This window comes from Hemitrygon akajei, chromosome 25 (assembly GCF_048418815.1).
Source record: "Hemitrygon akajei chromosome 25, sHemAka1.3, whole genome shotgun sequence".
Lineage (NCBI taxonomy): Eukaryota > Metazoa > Chordata > Chondrichthyes > Myliobatiformes > Dasyatidae > Hemitrygon > Hemitrygon akajei.
In genome coordinates this window covers 21,743,924-21,771,711 of record NC_133148.1, presented here as the reverse complement: position 1 = coordinate 21,771,711, position 27,788 = coordinate 21,743,924, and the positions used below count along the sequence as shown (strand labels likewise).

At 48.4% G+C, this 27,788-nt stretch overlaps 1 protein-coding gene across 1 annotated transcript in view; it reads left to right on the top strand.

Moving 5' to 3' along the window:
- Window positions 1–27,788, top strand: part of LOC140716251 (uncharacterized) — a 122,684-nt gene that overhangs the window by 73,384 nt on the left and 21,512 nt on the right. The window contains exons 7-8 of the mRNA XM_073028860.1: window positions 23,783–23,942; window positions 25,494–25,622. Of these exons, the coding sequence (XP_072884961.1) occupies window positions 23,783–23,942; window positions 25,494–25,622 (289 nt within the window). The remainder of the gene's footprint in view (window positions 1–23,782; window positions 23,943–25,493; window positions 25,623–27,788) is intronic.

Below are 27,788 nucleotides of genomic sequence, written 5' to 3'. Positions count from 1 at the left end.
TTCAGTTATCCAACCTGCAGAAACACCAGTTATTACAGACTGGAGAGAGGCCATTCATCTGCACTGTCTGTGGGAAGGGATACATTCAGTCATGCAACCTGCAGAAACACAAGATAGTTCACACTGGAGAGAGGCCAATCATCTGCACTGTCTGTGGGAAGGGATTCATTCAGTCACCCAACCTGCAGAAACACAAGCTAGTTCACACTGGAGAGAGGCCGTTCACCTGCTCTGTGTGTAGGAAGGGATTCATTCAGTCATCCAAACTGCAGAAACACAAGCAAGTTCACACTGGAGAGAGGCCGTCCGCCTGCTCTGTGTGTAGAACGGGATTCATTCAGTCATCCAACCTGCAAACACACCAGCTAGTTCACACTGGAAAGTGGCTGTTCACCTGCTCTGTGTGTTTTTAAGGGATTAATTCGGTCAACCAACCTGCAGAAACACCAGTTAATTCACACTGGAGAGAGGCCGTTCACCTGCTCTGTGTGTAGGAAGGGATTCATTCAGTCATGAAACTAGCAGAAATACCAGCTAATTCAGACTGGAGAGAGGCCGTTCACCTGCTCTTTGTGTAGGAAGGGATTCATTCAGTCATCCATCCTGCAGAAACACAAGCAAGTTCACACTCGATAGAGGCCATTCAACTGCTCTCTGTGTAGAAAGGGATTCACTCAGTCATCCAACCTGCAGAAACACAAGCTAGTTCAAACTGTATAGAGGCCGTTCACCTGCTCTCTTTGTAGGATGGGATTTATTCAGTCATCCAACCTGCAGAAACACCAGCTAGTTAACATTAGAGAGAGGCCATTCACCTGCTCTGTGTGTAGGAAGGGATTCATTCAGTCATGCAAACTGCAGAAACACCAGCTGGTTCACAATGGAGAGAAACCGTTCACCTGCTCTCTATGTAGGAAGGGGTTCACTCAGTCATCCAACCTGCAGAAACACCAGCTAGTTCACACTGGAGAGAGGCCATTCACCTGCTCTCTGTGTAGGACGGGATTCATTCAGTCATCCAACCAGCAGAAACACCAGCAAGTTCGCACGGGAGAGAGGCCGTTCGTCTGCTCTGTGTGTTGGAAGGGTTTCATTCAGTCATCCAACGTGCACAAACACAAGCCAGTTCACACTGGAGAGATGCCGTTCACCTGCTCTGTGTGCAGGAAGGGATTCATTCAGTCTTCCAAACTGCAGAAACACAAGCAAGTTAACACTGGAGAGAGGCCATTCATCTGCACTGTCTGTGGAAAGGGATTCATTCAGTCATGCAACCTGCAGAAACACAAGCAAAATCACACTGGAAAGTGGCTGTTCACCTGGTCTGTGTGTTTTTAAGGGATTAATTCGGTCAACCAACCTGCAGAAACACCGGTTAATTCACACTGGAGAGAGGCCGTTCACCTGCTCTGTGTGTAGGAAGGGATTCATTCAGTCATGAAACTAGCAGAAATACCAGCTAATTCAGAGTGGAGAGAGGCCGTTCACCTGCTCTTTGTGTAGGAAGGGATTCATTCAGTCATCCATCCTGCAGAAACACAAGCAAGTTCACACTCGATAGAGGCCATTCAACTGCTCTCTGTGTAGAAAGGGATTCACTCAGTCATCCAACCTGCAGAAACACAAGCTAGTTCAAACTGTATAGAGGCCGTTCACCTGCTCTCTTTGTAGGACGGGATTTATTCAGTCATCCAACCTGCAGAAACACCAGCTAGTTAACACTGGAGAGAGGCCATTCACCTGCTCTCTGTGTAGGAAGGGATTCATTCAGTCATCCAACCAGCAGAAACACCAGCAAGTTCGCACGGGAGAGAGGCCGTTCGTCTGCTCTGTGTGTTGGAAGGGTTTCATTCAGTCATCCAACGTGCACAAACACAAGCCAGTTCACACTGGAGAGAGGCCGTTCACCTGCTCTGTGTGCAGGAAGGGATTCATTCAGTCTTCCAAACTGCAGAAACACAAGCAAGTTAACACTGGAGAGAGGCCATTCATCTGCACTGTCTGTGGGAAGGGATTCATTCAGTTATGCAACCTGCAGAAACACAAGCTAGTTCACACTGGAGAGAGGCCAATCACCTGCTCTGTGTGTTGGAACGGATTCATTCAGTCATCCAAACTGCAGAAACACAAGCAAGTTAACACTGGAGAGAGGCCATTCATCTGCACTGTCTGTGGAAAGGGATTCATTCAGTCATGCAACCTGCAGAAACACAAGCAAAATCACACTGGAAAGTGGCTGTTCACCTGCTCTGTGTGTTTTTAAGGGATTAATTCGGTCAACCAACCTGCACAAACACCGGTTAATTCACACTGGAGAGAGGCCGTTCACCTGCTCTGTGTGTAGGAAGGGATTCATTCAGTCATGAAACTTGCAGAAATACCAGCTAATTCACACTGGAGAGAGGCTGTTCACCTGCTCTGTGTGTAGGAAGGGATTCATTCAGTTATCCATCCTGCAGAAACACAAGCAAGTTCACACTGGATAGAGGCAGTTCACCTGCTCTCTGTGCAGGAAGGGATACATTCAGTCATGCAACATGAAGAAACACAAGGAAGTTCACACTGGAGAGAGGGCATTCACCTGCTCTGTGTGTTGGAACGGATTCATTCAGTCATCCAACCTGCAGAAACACCAGCTAGTTCAAGCTGGAGAGAGGACATTCACCTGCTCTCTGTGTAGGAAGGGATTCACTCAGTCATCCAAACTGCAGAAACACCATCTAGTTAAGTTTGGAGTGAGGCCGTTCATCTGCACTGTATGTGGGAAGGGATTCATTCAATCATGCAACCTGCAGAAACACAAGCCAGTTCCCACTGGTGAGAGGCCGTTCACCTGCTCTGTGTGTTGGAAGGGATTCATTCAGTCAACCAACCTGCAGGAACACCAGCTAGTTCAAACTGGAGAGAGGCCGTTCACCTGCTCTCTGTGTGTGGGAATGGATTCACTCTGTCATCCAAACTGCAGAAACACCAGCTATTTAACACTGGATAGAGGCCGTTCACCTGCTCTGTGTGTAGGAAGGGATTCATTCAGTCATCCAACCTGCAGAAACACCAGCAAGTTCGCACTGAAAAGAGGCCGTTTGTCTGCTCTGTGTGTTGGAAGGGTTTCATTCAGTCATTCAACCCGCAGAAACACCAGCTAGTTAACACTGGAGAGAGGGCATTCACCTGCTCTCTGTGTAGGAAGGGATTCGCTGAGTCATCCAACCTGCAGAAACACAAGCTAGTTCAAACTGGAGAGAGGCCATTCACCTGCTCTCTGAGTAGAAAGGGATTCACTCAGTCATCCAAACTACAGAAACACAAGCAAGTTCACACTGGAGAGAGGCTGTTCACCTGCTCTGTGTACAGGAAGGGATTCATTCAGTCATCCAACCTGCAGAAACACAAGGAAATTCACACTGCAGAGAGGCCGTTCACCTGTTCTCCGTGTAGGACGGGATTCATTCAGTCATCCAACCTGCAGAAACACAAGGAAATTCACACTGCAGTGAGGCAGTTCACCTGCTCTCTGTGTAGGACGGGATTCATTCAGTCATGCAACCTGCAGAAACACCAGCAAGTTCGCACAGTAGAGAGGCCGTCCTTCTGCTCTGTGTGTTGGAAGGGTTTCATTCAGTCATCCAACGTGCACAAACACAAGCCAGTTCACACTGGAGAGAAGCCGTTCACCTGCTCTGTGTGTAGGAAGGGATTCATTCAGTCATCCTAACTGCAGAAACACAAGCAGGTTCACACTGGAGAGAGGCCGTTCACCCTCTCTGTATGTAGGAAGCGGTTCACTCAGTCATCCAACCTGCAGAAACACAAGCAAGTTCACACTGGAGAGAGGGCATTCACCTGCTCTCTGTGTAGGACGGGATTCATTCAGTCATCCAACGTGCACAAACACAAGCCAGTTCACACTGGAGAGAAGCCGTTCACCTGCTCTGTGTGATGGAAGGGATTCATTCAGTCATCCAAACTGCAGAAACACCAGCAAGTTCACACTGGAGAGAAGCCGTTCACCTGCTCTGTGTGTTGGAAGGGATTCATTCAGTCATCCAAACTGCAGAAACACAAGCAAGTTCACACTGGAGAGAAGCCGTTCACCTGCTCTGTGTGCAAGAAGGGATTCATTCAGTTATCCAACCTGCAGAAACACCAGTTATTACAGACTGGAGAGAGGCCATTCATCTGCACTGTCTGTGGGAAGGGATACATTCAGTCATGCAACCTGCAGAAACACAAGATAGTTCAGACTGGAGAGAGGCCAATCACCTGCTCTGTGTGCAGGAAGGGATTCATTCAGTCATCCAAACTGCAGAAACACAAGCAAGTTAACACTGGAGAGAGGCCATTCATCTGCACTGTCTGTGGGAAGGGATTCATTCAGTCACCCAACCTGCAGAAACACAAGCTAGTTCACACTGGAGAGAGGCCGTTCACCTGCTCTGTGTGTAGGAAGGGATTCATTCAGTCATCCAAACTGCAGAAACACAAGCAAGTTCACACTGGAGAGAGGCCGTCCACCTGCTCTGTGTGTAGAACGGGATTCATTCAGTCATCCAACCTGCAAACACACCAGCTAGTTCACACTGGAAAGTGGCTGTTCACCTGCTCTGTGTGTTTTTAAGGGATTAATTCGGTCAACCAACCTGCAGAAACACCGGTTAATTCACACTGGAGAGAGGCCGTTCACCTGCTCTGTGTGTAGGAAGGGATTCATTCAGTCATGAAACTAGCAGAAATACCAGCTAATTCAGACTGGAGAGAGGCCGTTCACCTGCTCTTTGTGTAGGAAGGGATTCATTCAGTCATCCATCCTGCAGAAACACAAGCAAGTTCACACTCGATAGAGGCCATTCAACTGCTCTCTGTGTAGAAAGGGATTCACTCAGTCATCCAACCTGCAGAAACACAAGCTAGTTCAAACTGTATAGAGGCCGTTCACCTGCTCTCTTTGTAGGACGGGATTTATTCAGTCATCCAACCTGCAGAAACACCAGCTAGTTAACATTGGAGAGAGGCCATTCACCTGCTCTGTGTGTAGGAAGGGATTCATTCAGTCATGCAAACTGCAGAAACACCAGCTAGTTCACACTGGAGAGAGGTCGTTCACCTGCTCTGTGTGTAGGAAGGGATTCATTCAGTCATGCAAACTGCAGAAACACCAGCTAGTTCACACTGGAAAGTGGCTGTTCACCTGCTCTGTGTGTTTTTAAGGGATTAATTCGGTCAACCAACCTGCAGAAACACCGGTTAATTCACACTGGAGAGAGGCCGTTCACCTGCTCTGTGTGTAGGAAGGGATTCATTCAGTCATGAAACTAGCAGAAATACCAGCTAATTCAGACGGAGAGAGGCCGTTCACCTGCTCTTTGTGTAGGAAGGGATTCATTCAGTCATCCATCCTGCAGAAACACAAGCAAGTTCACACTCGATAGAGGCCATTCAACTGCTCTCTGTGTAGAAAGGGATTCACTCAGTCATCCAACCTGCAGAAACACAAGCTAGTTCAAACTGTATAGAGGCCGTTCACCTGCTCTCTTTGTAGGACGGGATTTATTCAGTCATCCAACCTGCAGAAACACCAGCTAGTTAACATTGGAGAGAGGCCATTCACCTGCTCTGTGTGTAGGAAGGGATTCATTCAGTCATGCAAACTGCAGAAACACCAGCTAGTTCACACTGGAGAGAGGTCGTTCACCTGCTCTGTGTGTAGGAAGGGATTCATTCAGTCATGCAAACTGCAGAAACACCAGCTAGTTCACACTGGAGAGAGGCCGTTCACCTGCTCTGTGTGTAGGAAGGGATTCATTCAGTCATGAAACTTGCAGAAATACCAGCTAATTCACACTGGAGAGAGGCTGTTCACCTGCTCTGTGTGTAGGAAGGGATTCATTCAGTTATCCATCCTGCAGAAACACAAGCAAGTTCACACTGGATAGAGGCAGTTCACCTGCTCTCTGTGCAGGAAGGGATACATTCAGTCATGCAACATGAAGAAACACAAGGAAGTTCACACTGGAGAGAGGGCATTCACCTGCTCTGTGTGTTGGAACGGATTCATTCAGTCATCTAACCTGCAGAAACACCAGCTAGTTCAAGCTGGAGAGAGGACATTCACCTGCTCTCTGTGTAGGAAGGGATTCACTCAGTCATCCAAACTGCAGAAACACCATCTAGTTAAGATTGGAGTGAGGCCGTTCATCTGCACTGTATGTGGGAAGGGATTCATTCAATCATGCAACCTGCAGAAACACAAGCCAGTTCCCACTGGTGAGAGGCCGTTCACCTGCTCTGTGTGTTGGAAGGGATTCATTCAGTCAACCAACCTGCAGGAACACCAGCTAGTTCAAACTGGAGAGAGGCCGTTCACCTGCTCTCTGTGTGTGGGAATGGATACACTCTGTCATCCAAACTGCAGAAACACCAGCTATTTAACACTGGATAGAGGCCGTTCACCTGCTCTGTGTGTAGGAAGGGATTCATTCAGTCATCCAACCTGCAGAAACACCAGCAAGTTCGCACTGAAAAGAGGCCGTTTGTCTGCTCTGTGTGTTGGAAGGGTTTCATTCAGTCATTCAACCCGCAGAAACACCAGCTAGTTAACACTGGAGAGAGGGCATTCACCTGCTCTCTGTGTAGGAAGGGATTCGCTGAGTCATCCAACCTGCAGAAACACAAGCTAGTTCAAACTGGAGAGAGGCCATTCACCTGCTCTCTGAGTAGAAAGGGATTCACTCAGTCATCCAAACTACAGAAACACAAGCAAGTTCACACCGGAGAGAGGCTGTTCACCTGCTCTGTGTGCAGGAAGGGATTCATTCAGTCATCCAACCTGCAGAAACACAAGGAAATTCACACTGCAGAGAGGCCGTTCACCTGCTCTCCGTGTAGGACGGGATTCATTCAGTCATGCAACCTGCAGAAACACCAGCAAGTTCGCACAGTAGAGAGGCCGTCCTTCTGCTCTGTGTGTTGGAAGGGTTTCATTCAGTCATCCAACGTGCACAAACACAAGCCAGTTCACACTGGAGAGAAGCCGTTCACCTGCTCTGTGTGTTGGAAGGGATTCATTCAGTCATCCTAACTGCAGAAACACAAGCAGGTTCACACTGGAGAGAGGCCGTTCACCCTCTCTGTATGTAGGAAGGGGTTCACTCAGTCATCCAACCTGCAGAAACACCAGCTAGTTCACACTGGAGAGAGGGCATTCACCTGCTCTCTGTGTAGGACGGGATTCATTCAGTCATCCAACGTGCACAAACACAAGCCAGTTCACACTGGAGAGAAGCCGTTCACCTGCTCTGTGTGATGGAAGGGATTCATTCAGTCATCCAAACTGCAGAAACACCAGCAAGTTCACACTGGAGAGAAGCCGTTCACCTGCTCTGTGTGTTGGAAGGGATTCATTCAGTCATCCAAACTGCAGAAACACAAGCAAGTTCACACTGGAGAGAAGCCGTTCACCTGCTCTGTGTGCAAGAAGGGATTCATTCAGTTATCCAACCTGCAGAAACACCAGTTATTACAGACTGGAGAGAGGCCATTCATCTGCACTGTCTGTGGGAAGGGATACATTCAGTCATGCAACCTGCAGAAACACAAGATAGTTCACACTGGAGAGAGGCCAATCACCTGCTCTGTGTGCAGGAAGGGATTCATTCAGTCATCCAAACTGCAGAAACACAAGCAAGTTAACACTGGAGAGAGGCCATTCATCTGCACTGTGTGTAGGAAGGGATTCATTCAGTCACCCAACCTGCAGAAACACAAGCTAGTTCACACTGGAGAGAGGCCGTTCACCTGCTCTGTGTGTAGGAAGGGATTCATTCAGTCATCCAACCTGCAAACACACCAGCTAGTTCACACTGGAAAGTGGCTGTTCACCTGCTCTGTGTGTTTTTAAGGGATTAATTCGGTCAACCAACCTGCAGAAACACCGGTTAATTCACACTGGAGAGAGGCCGTTCACCTGCTCTGTGTGTAGGAAGGGATTCATTCAGTCATGAAACTAGCAGAAATACCAGCTAATTCAGACTGGAGAGAGGCCGTTCACCTGCTCTTTGTGTAGGAAGGGATTCATTCAGTCATCCATCCTGCAGAAACACAAGCAAGTTCACACTCGATAGAGGCCATTCAACTGCTCTCTGTGTAGAAAGGGATTCACTCAGTCATCCAACCTGCAGAAACACAAGCTAGTTCAAACTGTATAGAGGCCGTTCACCTGCTCTCTTTGTAGGACGGGATTTATTCAGTCATCCAACCTGCAGAAACACCAGCTAGTTAACATTGGAGAGAGGCCATTCACCTGCTCTGTGTGTAGGAAGGGATTCATTCAGTCATGCAAACTGCAGAAACACCAGCTAGTTCACACTGGAGAGAGGTCGTTCACCTGCTCTGTGTGTAGGAAGGGATTCATTCAGTCATGCAAACTGCAGAAACACCAGCTAGTTCACACTGGAAAGTGGCTGTTCACCTGCTCTGTGTGTTTTTAAGGGATTAATTCGGTCAATCAACCTGCAGAAACACCGGTTAATTCACACTGGAGAGAGGCCGTTCACCTGCTCTGTGTGTAGGAAGGGATTCATTCAGTCATGAAACTAGCAGAAATACCAGCTAATTCAGACGGAGAGAGGCCGTTCACCTGCTCTTTGTGTAGGAAGGGATTCATTCAGTCATCCATCCTGCAGAAACACAAGCAAGTTCACACTCGATAGAGGCCATTCAACTGCTCTCTGTGTAGAAAGGGATTCACTCAGTCATCCAACCTGCAGAAACACAAGCTAGTTCAAACTGTATAGAGGCCGTTCACCTGCTCTCTTTGTAGGACGGGATTTATTCAGTCATCCAACCTGCAGAAACACCAGCTAGTTAACATTGGAGAGAGGCCATTCACCTGCTCTGTGTGTAGGAAGGGATTCATTCAGTCATGCAAACTGCAGAAACACCAGCTAGTTCACACTGGAGAGAGGTCGTTCACCTGCTCTGTGTGTAGGAAGGGATTCATTCAGTCATGCAAACTGCAGAAACACCAGCTAGTTCACACTGGAGAGAGGCCGTTCACCTGCTCTGTGTGCAGGAAGGGATTCATTCAGTCATGAAACTTGCAGAAATACCAGCTAATTCACACTGGAGAGAGGCTGTTCACCTGCTCTGTGTGTAGGAAGGTATTCATTCAGTTATCCATCCTGCAGAAACACAAGCAAGTTCACACTGGATAGAGGCAGTTCACCTGCTCTCTGTGCAGGAAGGGATACATTCAGTCATGCAACATGAAGAAACACAAGGAAGTTCACACTGGAGAGAGGGCATTCACCTGCTCTGTGTGTTGGAACGGATTCATTCAGTCATCCAACCTGCAGAAACACCAGCTAGTTCAAGCTGGAGAGAGGACATTCACCTGCTCTCTGTGTAGGAAGGGATTCACTCAGTCATCCAAACTGCAGAAACACCATCTAGTTAAGATTGGAGTGAGGCCGTTCATCTGCACTGTATGTGGGAAGGGATTCATTCAATCATGCAACCTGCAGAAACACAAGCCAGTTCCCACTGGTGAGAGGCCGTTCACCTGCTCTGTGTGTTGGAAGGGATTCATTCAGTCAACCAACCTGCAGGAACACCAGCTAGTTCAAACTGGAGAGAGGCCGTTCACCTGCTCTCTGTGTGTGGGAATGGATTCACTCTGTCATCCAAACTGCAGAAACACCAGCTATTTAACACTGGATAGAGGCCGTTCACCTGCTCTGTGTGTAGGAAGGGATTCATTCAGTCATCCAACCTGCAGAAACACCAGCAAGTTCGCACTGAAAAGAGGCCGTTTGTCTGCTCTGTGTGTTGGAAGGGTTTCATTCAGTCATTCAACCCGCAGAAACACCAGCTAGTTAACACTGGAGAGAGGGCATTCACCTGCTCTCTGTGTAGGAAGGGATTCGCTGAGTCATCCAACCTGCAGAAACACAAGCTAGTTCAAACTGGAGAGAGGCCATTCACCTGCTCTCTGAGTAGAAAGGGATTCACTCAGTCATCCAAACTACAGAAACACAAGCAAGTTCACACTGGAGAGAGGCTGTTCACCTGCTCTGTGTGCAGGAAGGGATTCATTCAGTCATCCAACCTGCAGAAACACAAGGAAATTCACACTGCAGAGAGGCCGTTCACCTGCTCTCCGTGTAGGACGGGATTCATTCAGTCATCCAACCTGCAGAAACACAAGGAAATTCACACTGCAGTGAGGCCGTTCACCTGCTCTCTGTGTAGGACGGGATTCATTCAGTCATGCAACCTGCAGAAACACCAGCAAGTTCGCACAGTAGAGAGGCCGTCCTTCTGCTCTGTGTGTTGGAAGGGTTTCATTCAGTCATCCAACGTGCACAAACACAAGCCAGTTCACACTGGAGAGAAGCCGTTCACCTGCTCTGTGTGTAGGAAGGGATTCATTCAGTCATCCTAACTGCAGAAACACAAGCAGGTTCACACTGGAGAGAGGCCGTTCACCCTCTCTGTATGTAGGAAGGGGTTCACTCAGTCATCCAACCTGCAGAAACACCAGCTAGTTCACACTGGAGAGAGGGCATTCACCTGCTCTCTGTGTAGGACGGGATTCATTCAGTCATCCAACGTGCACAAACACAAGCCAGTTCACACTGGAGAGAAGCCGTTCACCTGCTCTGTGTGATGGAAGGGATTCATTCAGTCATCCAAACTGCAGAAACACCAGCAAGTTCACACTGGAGAGAAGCCGTTCACCTGCTCTGTGTGTTGGAAGGGATTCATTCAGTCATCCAAACTGCAGAAACACAAGCAAGTTCACACTGGAGAGAAGCCGTTCACCTGCTCTGTGTGCAAGAAGGGATTCATTCAGTTATCCAACCTGCAGAAACACCAGTTATTACAGACTGGAGAGAGGCCATTCATCTGCACTGTCTGTGGGAAGGGATACATTCAGTCATGCAACCTGCAGAAACACAAGATAGTTCACACTGGAGAGAGGCCAATCACCTGCTCTGTGTGCAGGAAGGGATTCATTCAGTCATCCAAACTGCAGAAACACAAGCAATTTAACACTGGAGAGAGGCCAATCACCTGCTCTGTGTGCAGGAAGGGATTCATTCAGTCATCCAAACTGCAGAAACACAAGCAAGTTAACACTGGAGAGAGGCCATTCATCTGCACTGTCTGTGGGAAGGGATTCATTCAGTCACCCAACCTGCAGAAACACAAGCTAGTTCACACTGGAGAGAGGCCGTTCACCTGCTCTGTGTGTAGGAAGGGATTCATTCAGTCATCCAAACTGCAGAAACACAAGCAAGTTCACACTGGAGAGAGGCCGTCCACCTGCTCTGTGTGTAGAACGGGATTCATTCAGTCATCCAACCTGCAAACACACCAGCTAGTTCACACTGGAAAGTGGCTGTTCACCTGCTCTGTGTGTTTTTAAGGGATTAATTCGGTCAACCAACCTGCAGAAACACCGGTTAATTCACACTGGAGAGAGGCCGTTCACCTGCTCTGTGTGTAGGAAGGGATTCATTCAGTCATGAAACTAGCAGAAATACCAGCTAATTCAGACGGAGAGAGGCCGTTCACCTGCTCTTTGTGTAGGAAGGGATTCATTCAGTCATCCATCCTGCAGAAACACAAGCAAGTTCACACTCGATAGAGGCCATTCAACTGCTCTCTGTGTAGAAAGGGATTCACTCAGTCATCCAACCTGCAGAAACACAAGCTAGTTCAAACTGTATAGAGGCCGTTCACCTGCTCTCTTTGTAGGACGGGATTTATTCAGTCATCCAACCTGCAGAAACACCACCTAGTTAACATTGGAGAGAGGCCATTCACCTGCTCTGTGTGTAGGAAGGGATTCATTCAGTCATGCAAACTGCAGAAACACCAGCTAGTTCACACTGGAAATGGCTGTTCACCTGCTCTGTGTGTTTTTAAGGGATTAATTCGGTCAACCAACCTGCACAAACACCGGTTAATTCACACTGGAGAGAAGCCGTTCACCTGCTCTGTGTGTAGGAAGGGATTCATTCAGTCATGCAACCTGCAGAAACACCAGCAAGTTCGCACAGTAGAGAGGCCGTCCTTCTGCTCTGTGTGTTGGAAGGGTTTCATTCAGTCATCCAACGTGCACAAACACAAGCCAGTTCACACTGGAGAGAAGCCGTTCACCTGCTCTGTGTGTAGGAAGGGATTCATTCAGTCATCCTAACTGCAGAAACACAAGCAGGTTCACACTGGAGAGAGGCCGTTCACCCTCTCTGTATGTAGGAAGGGGTTCACTCAGTCATCCAAACTGCAGAAACACCAGCAAGTTCACACTGGAGAGAAGCCGTTCACCTGCTCTGTGTGTTGGAAGGGATTCATTCAGTCATCCAAACTGCAGAAACACAAGCAAGTTCACACTGGAGAGAAGCCGTTCACCTGCTCTGTGTGCAAGAAGGGATTCATTCAGTTATCCAACCTGCAGAAACACCAGTTATTACAGACTGGAGAGAGGCCATTCATCTGCACTGTCTGTGGGAAGGGATACATTCAGTCATCCAAACTGCAGAAACACAAGCAAGTTCACACTGGAGAGAGGCCGTCCACCTGCTCTGTGTGTAGAACGGGATTCATTCAGTCATCCAACCTGCAAACACACCAGCTAGTTCACACTGGAAAGTGGCTGTTCACCTGCTCTGTGTGTTTTTAAGGGATTAATTCGGTCAACCAACCTGCAGAAACACCGGTTAATTCACACTGGAGAGAGGCCGTTCACCTGCTCTGTGTGTAGGAAGGGATTCATTCAGTCATGAAACTAGCAGAAATACCAGCTAATTCAGACGGAGAGAGGCCGTTCACCTGCTCTTTGTGTAGGAAGGGATTCATTCAGTCATTCATCCTGCAGAAACACAAGCAAGTTCACACTCGATAGAGGCCATTCAACTGCTCTCTGTGTAGAAAGGGATTCACTCAGTCATCCAACCTGCAGAAACACAAGCTAGTTCAAACTGTATAGAGGCCGTTCACCTGCTCTCTTTGTAGGACGGGATTTATTCAGTCATCCAACCTGCAGAAACACCAGCTAGTTAACATTGGAGAGAGGCCATTCACCTGCTCTGTGTGTAGGAAGGGATTCATTCAGTCATGCAAACTGCAGAAACACCAGCTAGTTCACACTGGAGAGAGGTCGTTCACCTGCTCTGTGTGTAGGAAGGGATTCATTCAGTCATGCAAACTGCAGAAACACCAGCTAGTTCACACTGGAGAGAGGTCGTTCACCTGCTCTGTGTGTAGGAAGGGATTCATTCAGTCATGCAAACTGCAGAAACACCAGCAAGTTCGCACAGTAGAGAGGCCGTCCTTCTGCTCTGTGTGTTGGAAGGGTTTCATTCAGTCATCCAACGTGCACAAACACAAGCCAGTTCACACTGGAGAGAAGCCGTTCACCTGCTCTGTGTGTAGGAAGGGATTCATTCAGTCATCCTAACTGCAGAAACACAAGCAGGTTCACACTGGAGAGAGGCCGTTCACCCTCTCTGTATGTAGGAAGGGGTTCACTCAGTCATCCAACCTGCAGAAACACCAGCTAGTTCACACTGGAGAGAGGGCATTCACCTGCTCTCTGTGTAGGACGGGATTCATTCAGTCATCCAACGTGCACAAACACAAGCCAGTTCACACTGGAGAGAAGCCGTTCACCTGCTCTGTGTGATGGAAGGGATTCATTTAGTCATCCAAACTGCAGAAACACCAGCAAGTTCACACTGGAGAGAAGCCGTTCACCTGCTCTGTGTGTTGGAAGGGATTCATTCAGTCATCCAAACTGCAGAAACACAAGCAAGTTCACACTGGAGAGAAGCCGTTCACCTGCTCTGTGTGCAAGAAGGGATTCATTCAGTTATCCAACCTGCAGAAACACCAGTTATTACAGACTGGAGAGAGGCCATTCATCTGCACTGTCTGTGGGAAGGGATACATTCAGTCATGCAACCTGCAGAAACACAAGATAGTTCACACTGGAGAGAGGCCAATCACCTGCTCTGTGTGCAGGAAGGGATTCATTCAGTCATCCAAACTGCAGAAACACAAGCAATTTAACACTGGAGAGAGGCCAATCACCTGCTCTGTGTGCAGGAAGGGATTCATTCAGTCATCCAAACTGCAGAAACACAAGCAAGTTAACACTGGAGAGAGGCCATTCATCTGCACTGTCTGTGGGAAGGGATTCATTCAGTCACCCAACCTGCAGAAACACAAGCTAGTTCACACTGGAGAGAGGCCGTCCACGTGCTCTGTGTGTAGAACGGGATTCATTCAGTCATCCAACCTGCAAACACACCAGCTAGTTCACACTGGAAAGTGGCTGTTCACCTGCTCTGTGTGTTTTTAAGGGATTAATTCGGTCAACCAACCTGCAGAAACACCGGTTAATTCACACTGGAGAGAGGCCGTTCACCTGCTCTGTGTGTAGGAAGGGATTCATTCAGTCATGAAACTAGCAGAAATACCAGCTAATTCAGACGGAGAGAGGCCGTTCACCTGCTCTTTGTGTAGGAAGGGATTCATTCAGTCATTCATCCTGCAGAAACACAAGCAAGTTCACACTCGATAGAGGCCATTCAACTGCTCTCTGTGTAGAAAGGGATTCACTCAGTCATCCAACCTGCAGAAACACAAGCTAGTTCAAACTGTATAGAGGCCGTTCACCTGCTCTCTTTGTAGGACGGGATTTATTCAGTCATCCAACCTGCAGAAACACCAGCTAGTTAACATTGGAGAGAGGCCATTCACCTGCTCTGTGTGTAGGAAGGGATTCATTCAGTCATGCAAACTGCAGAAACACCAGCTAGTTCACACTGGAGAGAGGTCGTTCACCTGCTCTGTGTGTAGGAAGGGATTCATTCAGTCATGCAATCTGCAGAAACACCAGCTAGTTCACACTGGAGAGAGGTCGTTCACCTGCTCTGTGTGTAGGAAGGGATTCATTCAGTCAAGCAAACTGCAGAAACACCAGCATGTTCGCACAGTAGAGAGGCCGTCCTTCTGCTCTGTGTAGGAAGGGATTCATTCAGTCATGCAAACTGCAGAAACACCAGCTAGTGCACACTGGAGAGAGGCCGTTCACCTGCTCTGTGTAGGAAGGGATTCATTCAGTCATGCAACCTGCAGAAATACAAGCCAGTTCGCACTGGAGAGAAGCCGTTCACCTGCTCTGTGAGTTGGAAGGGATTCATTCAGTCATCCATCCTGCAGAAACACAAGCAAGTTCACACTGGATAGACGCAGTTCACCTGCTCTCTGTGCAGGAAGGGATACATTCAGTCATGCAACATGAAGAAACACAAGGAAGTTCACACTGGAGAGAGGGCATTCACCTGCTCTGTGTGTTGGAACGGATTCATTCAGTCATCCAACCTGCAGAAACACCAGCTAGTTCAAGCTGGAGAGAGGACATTCACCTGCTCTCTGTGTAGGAAGGGATTCACTCAGTCATCCAAACTGCAGAAACACCACCTAGTTAAGATTGGAGTGAGGCCGTTCATCTGCACTGTATGTGGGAAGGGATTCATTCAATCATGCAACCTGCAGAAACACAAGCCAGTTCCCACTGGTGAGAGGCCGTTCACCTGCTCTGTGTGTTGGAAGGGATTCATTCAGTCAACCAACCTGCAGGAACACCAGCTAGTTCAAACTGGAGAGAGGCCGTTCACCTGCTCTCTGTGTGTGGGAATGGATTCACTCTGTCATCCAAACTGCAGAAACACCAGCTATTTAACACTGGAGACAGGGCATTCACCTGCTCTCTGTGTAGGAAGGGATTCGCTGAGTCATCCAACCTGCAGAAACACAAGCTAGTTCAAACTGGAGAGAGGCCACTCACCTGCTCTCTGAGTAGAAAGGGATTCACTCAGTCATCCAAACTACAGAAACACAAGCAAGTTCACACTGGAGAGAGGCTGTTCACCTGCTCTGTGTGCAGGAAGGGATTCATTCAGTCATCCAACCTGCAGAAACACAAGGAAATTCACACTGCAGAGAGGCCGTTCACCTGCTCTCCGTGTAGGACGGGATTCATTCAGTCATCCAACCTGCAGAAACACAAGGAAATTCACACTGCAGTGAGGCCGTCCACCTGCTCTCTGTCTAGGACGGGATTCATTCAGTTATCCAACCTGCAGACACACCAGCTAGTTCACACTGGAGAGAAGCTGTTCCCCTGCTCTGTGTGTTGGAACGGATTCATTCAGTCATACAAACTGCAGAAACACCAGCAAGTTCACACTGGAGAGAGGGTATTCATCTGCTCTGTGTGTGGGAAAGGATTCATTCAGTCATCCAACCTGCAGAAACACAAGCAAGTTCACACTGGAAAGTGGCTGTTCACCTGCTCTGCGTGTTTTTAAGGGATTAATTCGGTCAACCAACCTGCACAAACACCGGTTAATTCACACTGGAGAGAGGCCGTTCACCTGCTCTGTTTGTAGGAAGGGATTCATTCAGTCATGAAACTTGCAGAAATACCAGCTAATTCACACTGGAGTGAGGCTGTTCATCTGCTCTGTGTGTAGGAAGGGATTCATTCAGTTATCCATCCTGCAGAAACACAAGCAAGTTCACACTGGATAGAGGCAGTTCACCTGCTCTCTGTGCAGGAAGGGATACATTCAGTCATGCAACATGAAGAAACACAAGGAAGTTCACACTGGAGAGAGGGCATTCACCTGCTCTGTGTGTTGGAACGGATTCATTCAGTCATCCAACCTGCAGAAACACCAGCTAGTTCAAGCTGGAGAGAGGACATTCACCTGCTCTCTGTGTAGGAAGGGATTCACTCAGTCATCCAAACTGCAGAAACACCATCTAGTTAAGATTGGAGTGAGGCCATTCATCTGCACTGTCTGTGGGAAGGGATTCATTCAGTCACCCAACCTGCAGAAACACAAGCTAGTTCACACTGGAGATAGGCCGTTCACCTGCTCTGTGTGTAGGAAGAGATTCATTCAGTCATCCAACCTGCAGAAACACAAGCTCGTTCAAACTGGAGAGAGGCCGTCCACCTGCTCTCTGTGTAGGACGGGATTCATTCAGTTATCCAACCTGCAGACACACCAGCTAGTTCACACTGGAGAGAAGCTGTTCCCCTGCTCTGTGTGTTGGAACGGATTCATTCAGTCATGCAACCTGCAGAAACACAAGCCAGTTCCCACTGGTGAGAGGCCGTTCACCTGCTCTGTGTGTTGGAAGGGATTCATTCAGTCAACCAACCTGCAGGAACACCAGCTAGTTCAAACTGGAGAGAGGCCGTTCACCTGCTCTCTGTGTGTGGGAATGGATTCACTCTGTCATCCAAACTGCAGAAACACCAGCTATTTAACACTGGATAGAGGCCGTTCACCTGCTCTGTGTGTAGGAAGGGATTCATTCAGTCATCCAACCTGCAGAAACACCAGCAAGTTCGCACTGAAAAGAGGCTGTTTGTCTGCTCTGTGTGTTGGAAGGGTTTCATTCAGTCATTCAACCCGCAGAAACACCAGCTAGTTAACACTGGAGACAGGGCATTCACCTGCTCTCTGTGTAGGAAGGGATTCGCTGAGTCATCCAACCTGCAGAAACACAAGCTAGTTCAAACTGGAGAGAGGCCACTCACCTGCTCTCTGAGTAGAAAGGGATTCACTCAGTCATCCAAACTACAGAAACACAAGCAAGTTCACACTGGAGAGAGGCTGTTCACCTGCTCTGTGTGCAGGAAGGGATTCATTCAGTCATCCAACCTGCAGAAACACAAGGAAATTCACACTGCAGAGAGGCCGTTCACCTGCTCTCCGTGTAGGACGGGATTCATTCAGTCATCCAACCTGCAGAAACACAAGGAAATTCACACTGCAGTGAGGCCGTCCACCTGCTCTCTGTCTAGGACGGGATTCATTCAGTTATCCAACCTGCAGACACACCAGCTAGTTCACACTGGAGAGAAGCTGTTCCCCTGCTCTGTGTGTTGGAACGGATTCATTCAGTCATACAAACTGCAGAAACACCAGCAAGTTCACACTGGAGAGAGGGTATTCATCTGCTCTGTGTGTGGGAAAGGATTCATTCAGTCATCCAACCTGCAGAAACACAAGCAAGTTCACACTGGAAAGTGGCTGTTCACCTGCTCTGCGTGTTTTTAAGGGATTAATTCGGTCAACCAACCTGCACAAACACCGGTTAATTCACACTGGAGAGAGGCCGTTCACCTGCTCTGTTTGTAGGAAGGGATTCATTCAGTCATGAAACTTGCAGAAATACCAGCTAATTCACACTGGAGTGAGGCTGTTCATCTGCTCTGTGTGTAGGAAGGGATTCATTCAGTTATCCATCCTGCAGAAACACAAGCAAGTTCACACTGGATAGAGGCAGTTCACCTGCTCTCTGTGCAGGAAGGGATACATTCAGTCATGCAACATGAAGAAACACAAGGAAGTTCACACTGGAGAGAGGGCATTCACCTGCTCTGTGTGTTGGAACGGATTCATTCAGTCATCCAACCTGCAGAAACACCAGCTAGTTCAAGCTGGAGAGAGGACATTCACCTGCTCTCTGTGTAGGAAGGGATTCACTCAGTCATCCAAACTGCAGAAACACCATCTAGTTAAGATTGAAGTGAGGCCGTTCATCTGCACTGTATGTGGGAAGGGATTCATTCAATCATGCAACCTGCAGAAACACAAGCCAGTTCCCACTGGTGAGAGGCCGTTCACCTGCTCTGTGTGTTGGAAGGGATTCATTCAGTCAACCAACCTGCAGGAACACCAGCTAGTTCAAACTGGAGAGAGGCCGTTCACCTGCTCTCTGTGTGTGGGAATGGATTCACTCTGTCATCCAAACTGCAGAAACACCAGCTATTTAACACTGGATAGAGGCCGTTCACCTGCTCTGTGTGTAGGAAGGGATTCATTCAGTCATCCAACCTGCAGAAACACCAGCAAGTTCGCACTGAAAAGAGGCCGTTTGTCTGCTCTGTGTGTTGGAAGGGTTTCATTCAGTCATTCAACCCGCAGAAACACCAGCTAGTTAACACTGGAGAGAGGGCATTCACCTGCTCTCTGTGTAGGAAGGGATTCGCTGAGTCATCCAACCTGCAGAAACACAAGCTAGTTCAAACTGGAGAGAGGCCATTCACCTGCTCTCTGAGTAGAAAGGGATTCACTCAGTCATCCAAACTACAGAAACACAAGCAAGTTCACACTGGAGAGAGGCTGTTCACCTGCTCTGTGTGCAGGAAGGGATTCATTCAGTCATCCAACCTGCAGAAACACAAGCAAGTTAACACTGGAGAGAGGCCATTCATCTGCACTGTCTGTGGAAAGGGATTCATTCGGTCATGCAACCTGCAGAAACACAAGCAAAATCACACTGGAAAGTGGCTGTTCACCTGCTCTGTGTGTTTTTAAGGGATTAATTTGGTCAACCAACCTGCACAAACACCGGTTAATTCACACTGGAGAGAGGCCGTTCACCTGCTCTGTGTGTAGGAAGGGATTCATTCAGTCATGAAACTTGCAGAAATACCAGCTAATTCACACTGGAGTGAGGCTGTTCACCTGCTCTGTGTGTAGGAAGGGATTCATTCAGTTATCCATCCTGCAGAAACACAAGCAAGTTCACACTGGATAGAGGCAGTTCACCTGCTCTCTGTGCAGGAAGGGATACATTCAGTCATGCAACATGAAGAAACACAAGGAAGTTCACACTGGAGAGAGGGCATTCACCTGCTCTGTGTGTTGGAACGGATTCATTCAGTCATCCAACCTGCAGAAACACCAGCTAGTTCAAGCTGGAGAGAGGACATTCACCTGCTCTCTGTGTAGGAAGGGATTCACTCAGTCATCCAAACTGCAGAAACACCATCTAGTTAAGATTGAAGTGAGGCCGTTCATCTGCACTGTATGTGGGAAGGGATTCATTCAATCATGCAACCTGCAGAAACACAAGCCAGTTCCCACTGGTGAGAGGCCGTTCACCTGCTCTGTGTGTTGGAAGGGATTCATTCAGTCAACCAAACTGCAGAAACACCAGCTATTTAACACTGGATAGAGGCCGTTCACCTGCTCTGTGTGTAGGAAGGGATTCATTCAGTCATCCAACCTGCAGAAACACCAGCAAGTTCGCACTGAAAAGAGGCCGTTTGTCTGCTCTGTGTGTTGGAAGGGTTTCATTCAGTCATTCAACCCGCAGAAACACCAGCTAGTTAACACTGGAGAGAGGGCATTCACCTGCTCTCTGTGTAGGAAGGGATTCGCTGAGTCATCCAACCTGCAGAAACACAAGCTAGTTCAAACTGGAGAGAGGCCATTCACCTGCTCTCTGAGTAGAAAGGGATTCACTCAGTCATCCAAACTACAGAAACACAAGCAAGTTCACACTGGAGAGAGGCTGTTCACCTGCTCTGTGTGCAGGAAGGGATTCATTCAGTCATCCAACCTGCAGAAACACAAGGAAATTCACACTGCAGTCAGGCCGTTCACCTGCTCTCTGTGTAGGACGGGATTCATTCAGTCATGCAACCTGCAGAAACACCAGCAAGTTCGCACAGTAGAGAGGCCGTCCTTCTGCTCTGTGTGTTGGAAGGGTTTCATTCAGTCATCCAACGTGCACAAACACAAGCCAGTTCACACTGGAGAGAAGCCGTTCACCTGCTCTGTGTGTAGGAAGGGATTCATTCAGTCATCCTACCTGCAGAAACACAAGCAGGTTCACACTGGAGAGAGGCCATTCACCTGCTCTCTATGTAGGAAGGGGTTCACTCAGTCATACAACCTGCAGAAACACCAGCTAGTTCACACTGGAGAGAGGGCATTCACCTGCTCTCTGTGTAGGACGGGATTCATTCAGTCATCCAACGTGCACAAACACAAGCCAGTTCACACTGGAGAGAAGCCGTTCACCTGCTCTGTGTGATGGAAGGGATTCATTCAGTCATCCAAACTGCAGAAACACCAGCAAGTTCACACTGGAGAGAAGCCGTTCACCTGCTCTGTGTGCAAGAAGGGATTCATTCAGTTATCCAACCTGCAGAAACACCAGTTATTACAGACTGGAGAGAGGCCATTCATCTGCACTGTCTGTGGGAAGGGATACATTCAGTCATGCAACCTACAGAAACACAAGATAGTTCACACTGGAGAGAGGCCAATCACCTGCTCTGTGTGCAGGAAGGGATTCATTCAGTCATCCAAACTGCAGAAACACAAGCAAGTTAACACTGGAGAGAGGCCATTCATCTGCACTGTCTGTGGGAAGGGATTCATTCAGTCACCCAACCTGCAGAAACACAAGCTAGTTCACACTGGAGATAGGCCGTTCACCTGCTCTGTGTGTAGGAAGAGATTCATTCAGTCATCCAACCTGCAGAAACACAAGCTCGTTCAAACTGGAGAGAGGCCGTCCACCTGCTCTCTGTGTAGGACGGGATTCATTCAGTTATCCAACCTGCAGACACACCAGCTAGTTCACACTGGAGAGAAGCTGTTCCCCTGCTCTGTGTGTTGGAACGGATTCATTCAGTCATGCAACCTGCAGAAACACAAGCCAGTTCCCACTGGTGAGAGGCCGTTCACCTGCTCTGTGTGTTGGAAGGGATTCATTCAGTCAACCAACCTGCAGGAACACCAGCTAGTTCAAACTGGAGAGAGGCCGTTCACCTGCTCTCTGTGTGTGGGAATGGATTCACTCTGTCATCCAAACTGCAGAAACACCAGCTATTTAACACTGGATAGAGGCCGTTCACCTGCTCTGTGTGTAGGAAGGGATTCATTCAGTCATCCAACCTGCAGAAACACCAGCAAGTTCGCACTGAAAAGAGGCTGTTTGTCTGCTCTGTGTGTTGGAAGGGTTTCATTCAGTCATTCAACCCGCAGAAACACCAGCTAGTTAACACTGGAGACAGGGCATTCACCTGCTCTCTGTGTAGGAAGGGATTCGCTGAGTCATCCAACCTGCAGAAACACAAGCTAGTTCAAACTGGAGAGAGGCCACTCACCTGCTCTCTGAGTAGAAAGGGATTCACTCAGTCATCCAAACTACAGAAACACAAGCAAGTTCACACTGGAGAGAGGCTGTTCACCTGCTCTGTGTGCAGGAAGGGATTCATTCAGTCATCCAACCTGCAGAAACACAAGGAAATTCACACTGCAGAGAGGCCGTTCACCTGCTCTCCGTGTAGGACGGGATTCATTCAGTCATCCAACCTGCAGAAACACAAGGAAATTCACACTGCAGTGAGGCCGTCCACATGCTCTCTGTCTAGGACGGGATTCATTCAGTTATCCAACCTGCAGACACACCAGCTAGTTCACACTGGAGAGAAGCTGTTCCCCTGCTCTGTGTGTTGGAACGGATTCATTCAGTCATACAAACTGCAGAAACACCAGCAAGTTCACACTGGAGAGAGGGTATTCATCTGCTCTGTGTGTGGGAAAGGATTCATTCAGTCATCCAACCTGCAGAAACACAAGCAAGTTCACACTGGAAAGTGGCTGTTCACCTGCTCTGCGTGTTTTTAAGGGATTAATTCGGTCAACCAACCTGCACAAACACCGGTTAATTCACACTGGAGAGAGGCCGTTCACCTGCTCTGTTTGTAGGAAGGGATTCATTCAGTCAGGAAACTTGCAGAAATACCAGCTAATTCACACTGGAGTGAGGCTGTTCATCTGCTCTGTGTGTAGGAAGGGATTCATTCAGTTATCCATCCTGCAGAAACACAAGCAAGTTCACACTGGATAGAGGCAGTTCACCTGCTCTCTGTGCAGGAAGGGATACATTCAGTCATGCAACATGAAGAAACACAAGGAAGTTCACACTGGAGAGAGGGCATTCACCTGCTCTGTGTGTTGGAACGGATTCATTCAGTCATCCAACCTGCAGAAACACCAGCTAGTTCAAGCTGGAGAGAGGACATTCACCTGCTCTCTGTGTAGGAAGGGATTCACTCAGTCATCCAAACTGCAGAAACACCATCTAGTTAAGATTGGAGTGAGGCCGTTCATCTGCACTGTATGTGGGAAGGGATTCATTCAATCATGCAACCTGCAGAAACACAAGCCAGTTCCCACTGGTGAGAGGCCGTTCACCTGCTCTGTGTGTTGGAAGGGATTCATTCAGTCAACCAACCTGCAGGAACACCAGCTAGTTCAAACTGGAGAGAGGCCGTTCACCTGCTCTCTGTGTGTGGGAATGGATTCACTCTGTCATCCAAACTGCAGAAACACCAGCTATTTAACACTGGATAGAGGCCGTTCACCTGCTCTGTGTGTAGGAAGGGATTCATTCAGTCATCCAACCTGCAGAAACACCAGCAAGTTCGCACTGAAAAGAGGCCGTTTGTCTGCTCTGTGTGTTGGAAGGGTTTCATTCAGTCATTCAACCCGCAGAAACACCAGCTAGTTAACACTGGAGAGAGGGCATTCACCTGCTCTCTGTGTAGGAAGGGATTCGCTGAGTCATCCAACCTGCAGAAACACAAGCTAGTTCAAACTGGAGAGAGGCCATTCACCTGCTCTCTGAGTAGAAAGGGATTCACTCAGTCATCCAAACTACAGAAACACAAGCAAGTTCACACTGGAGAGAGGCTGTTCACCTGCTCTGTGTGCAGGAAGGGATTCATTCAGTCATCCAACCTGCAGAAACACAAGGAAATTCACACTGCAGAGAGGCCGTTCACCTGCTCTCCGTGTAGGACGGGATTCATTCAGTCATCCAACCTGCAGAAACACAAGGAAATTCACACTGCAGTGAGGCCGTTCACCTGCTCTCTGTGTAGGACGGGATTCATTCAGTCATGCAACCTGCAGGAACACCAGCAAGTTCGCACAGTAGAGAGGCCGTCCTTCTGCTCTGTGTGTTGGAAGGGTTTCATTCAGTCATCCAACGTGCACAAACACAAGCAGGTTCACACTGGAGAGAGGCCGTTCACCCTCTCTGTATGTAGGAAGGGGTTCACTCAGTCATCCAACCTGCAGAAACACCAGCTAGTTCACACTGGAGAGAGGGCATTCACCTGCTCTCTGTGTAGGACGGGATTCATTCAGTCATCCAACGTGCACAAACACAAGCCAGTTCACACTGGAGAGAAGCCGTTCACCTGCTCTGTGTGATGGAAGGGATTCATTCAGTCATCCAAACTGCAGAAACACCAGCAAGTTCACACTGGAGAGAAGCCGTTCACCTGCTCTGTGTGTTGGAAGGGATTCATTCAGTCATCGAAACTGCAGAAACACAAGCAGGTTCACACTGGAGAGAAGCCGTTCACCTGCTCTGTGTGCAAGAAGGGATTCATTCAGTTATCCAACCTGCAGAAACACCAGTTATTACAGACTGGAGAGAGGCCATTCATCTGCACTGTCTGTGGGAAGGGATACATTCAGTCATGCAACCTGCAGAAACACAAGATAGTTCACACTGGAGAGAGGCCAATCACCTGCTCTGTGTGCAGGAAGGGATTCATTCAGTCATCCAAACTGCAGAAACACAAGCAAGTTAACACTGGAGAGAGGCCATTCATCTGCACTGTCTGTGGGAAGGGATTCATTCAGTCACCCAACCTGCAGAAACACAAGCTAGTTCACACTGGAGAGAGGCCGTTCACCTGCTCTGTGTGTAGGAAGGGATTCATTCAGTCATCCAACCTGCAGAAACACCAGCTAGTTCAAGCTGGAGAGAGGACATTCACCTGCTCTCTGTGTAGGAAGGGATTCACTCAGTCATCCAAACTGCAGAAACACCATCTAGTTAAGATTGGAGTGAGGCCGTTCATCTGCACTGTATGTGGGAAGGGATTCATTCAATCATGCAACCTGCAGAAACACAAGCCAGTTCCCACTGGTGAGAGGCCGTTCACCTGCTCTGTGTGTTGGAAGGGATTCATTCAGTCAACCAACCTGCAGGAACACCAGCTAGTTCAAACTGGAGAGAGGCCGTTCACCTGCTCTCTGTGTAGGAAGGGATTCATTCAGTCATCCAACCTGCAGAAACACCAGCAAGTTCGCACTGAAAAGAGGCCGTTTGTCTGCTCTGTGTGTTGGAAGGGTTTCATTCAGTCATTCAACCCGCAGAAACACCAGCTAGTTAACACTGGAGAGAGGGCATTCACCTGCTCTCTGTGTAGGAAGGGATTCGCTGAGTCATCCAACCTGCAGAAACACAAGCTAGTTCAAACTGGAGAGAGGCCATTCACCTGCTCTCTGAGTAGAAAGGGATTCACTCAGTCATCCAAACTACAGAAACACAAGCAAGTTCACACTGGAGAGAGGCTGTTCACCTGCTCTGTGTGCAGGAAGGGATTCATTCAGTCATCCAACCTGCAGAAACACAAGGAAATTCACACTGCAGAGAGGCCGTTCACCTGCTCTCCGTGTAGGACGGGATTCATTCAGTCATCCAACCTGCAGAAACACAAGGAAATTCACACTGCAGTGAGGCCGTTCACCTGCTCTCTGTGTAGGACGGGATTCATTCAGTCATGCAACCTGCAGAAACACCAGCAAGTTCGCACAGTAGAGAGGCCGTCCTTCTGCTCTGTGTGTTGGAAGGGTTTCATTCAGTCATCCAACGTGCACAAACACAAGCAGGTTCACACTGGAGAGAGGCCGTTCACCCTCTCTGTATGTAGGAAGGGGTTCACTCAGTCATCCAACCTGCAGAAACACCAGCTAGTTCACACTGGAGAGAGGGCATTCACCTGCTCTCTGTGTAGGACGGGATTCATTCAGTCATCCAACGTGCACAAACACAAGCCAGTTCACACTGGAGAGAAGCCGTTCACCTGCTCTGTGTGATGGAAGGGATTCATTCAGTCATCCAAACTGCAGAAACACCAGCAAGTTCACACTGGAGAGAAGCCGTTCACCTGCTCTGTGTGTTGGAAGGGATTCATTCAGTCATCCAAACTGCAGAAACACAAGCAAGTTCACACTGGAGAGAAGCCGTTCACCTGCTCTGTGTGCAAGAAGGGATTCATTCAGTTATCCAACCTGCAGAAACACCAGTTATTACAGACTGGAGAGAGGCCATTCATCTGCACTGTCTGTGGGAAGGGATACATTCAGTCATGCAACCTGCAGAAACACAAGATAGTTCACACTGGAGAGAGGCCAATCACCTGCTCTGTGTGCAGGAAGGGATTCATTCAGTCATCCAAACTGCAGAAACACAAGCAAGTTAACACTGGAGAGAGGCCATTCATCTGCACTGTCTGTGGGAAGGGATTCATTCAGTCACCCAACCTGCAGAAACACAAGCTAGTTCACACTGGAGAGAGGCCGTTCACCTGCTCTGTGTGTAGGAAGGGATTCATTCAGTCATCCAAACTGCAGAAACACAATAAAGTTCACACTGGAGAGAGGCCATTCATCTGCACTGTCTGTGGAAAGGGATTCATTCAGTCACCCAACCTGCAGAAACACAAGCTAGTTCACACTGGAGAGAGGCCGTTCACCTGCTCTGTGTGTAGGAAGGGATTCATTCAGTCATCCAAACTGCAGAAACACAATAAAGTTCACACTGGAGAGAGGCCATTCATCTGCACTGTCTGTGGAAAGGGATTCATTCAGTCATGCAACCTGCAGAAACACAAGCAAAATCACACTGGAAAGTGGCTGTTCACCTGCTCTGTGTGTTTTTAAGGGATTAATTCGGTCAACCAACCTGCACAAACACCGGTTAATTCACACTGGAGAGAGGCCGTTCACCTGCTCTGTGTGTAGGAAGGGATTCATTCAGTCATGAAACTTGCAGAAATACCAGCTAATTCACACTGGAGTGAGGCTGTTCACCTGCTCTGTGTGTAGGAAGGGATTCATTCAGTTATCCATCCTGCAGAAACACAAGCAAGTTCACACTGGATAGAGGCAGTTCACCTGCTCTCTGTGCAGGAAGGGATACATTCAGTCATGCAACATGAAGAAACACAAGGAAGTTCACACTGGAGAGAGGGCATTCACCTGCTCTGTGTGTTGGAACGGATTCATTCAGTCATCCAACCTGCAGAAACACCAGCTAGTTCAAGCTGGAGAGAGGACATTCACCTGCTCTCTGTGTAGGAAGGGATTCACTCAGTCATCCAAACTGCAGAAACACCATCTAGTTAAGATTGAAGTGAGGCCGTTCATCTGCACTGTATGTGGGAAGGGATTCATTCAATCATGCAACCTGCAGAAACACAAGCCAGTTCCCACTGGTGAGAGGCCGTTCACCTGCTCTGTGTGTTGGAAGGGATTCATTCAGTCAACCAACCTGCAGGAACACCAGCTAGTTCAAACTGGAGAGAGGCCGTTCACCTGCTCTCTGTGTGTGGGAATGGATTCACTCTGTCATCCAAACTGCAGAAACACCAGCTATTTAACACTGGATAGAGGCCGTTCACCTGCTCTGTGTGTAGGAAGGGATTCATTCAGTCATCCAACCTGCAGAAACACCAGCAAGTTCGCACTGAAAAGAGGCCGTTTGTCTGCTCTGTGTGTTGGAAGGGTTTCATTCAGTCATTCAACCCGCAGAAACACCAGCTAGTTAACACTGGAGAGAGGGCATTCACCTGCTCTCTGTGTAGGAAGGGATTCGCTGAGTCATCCAACCTGCAGAAACACAAGCTAGTTCAAACTGGAGAGAGGCCATTCACCTGCTCTCTGAGTAGAAAGGGATTCACTCAGTCATCCAAACTACAGAAACACAAGCAAGTTCACACTGGAGAGAGGCTGTTCACCTGCTCTGTGTGCAGGAAGGGATTCATTCAGTCATCCAACCTGCAGAAACACAAGCAAGTTAACACTGGA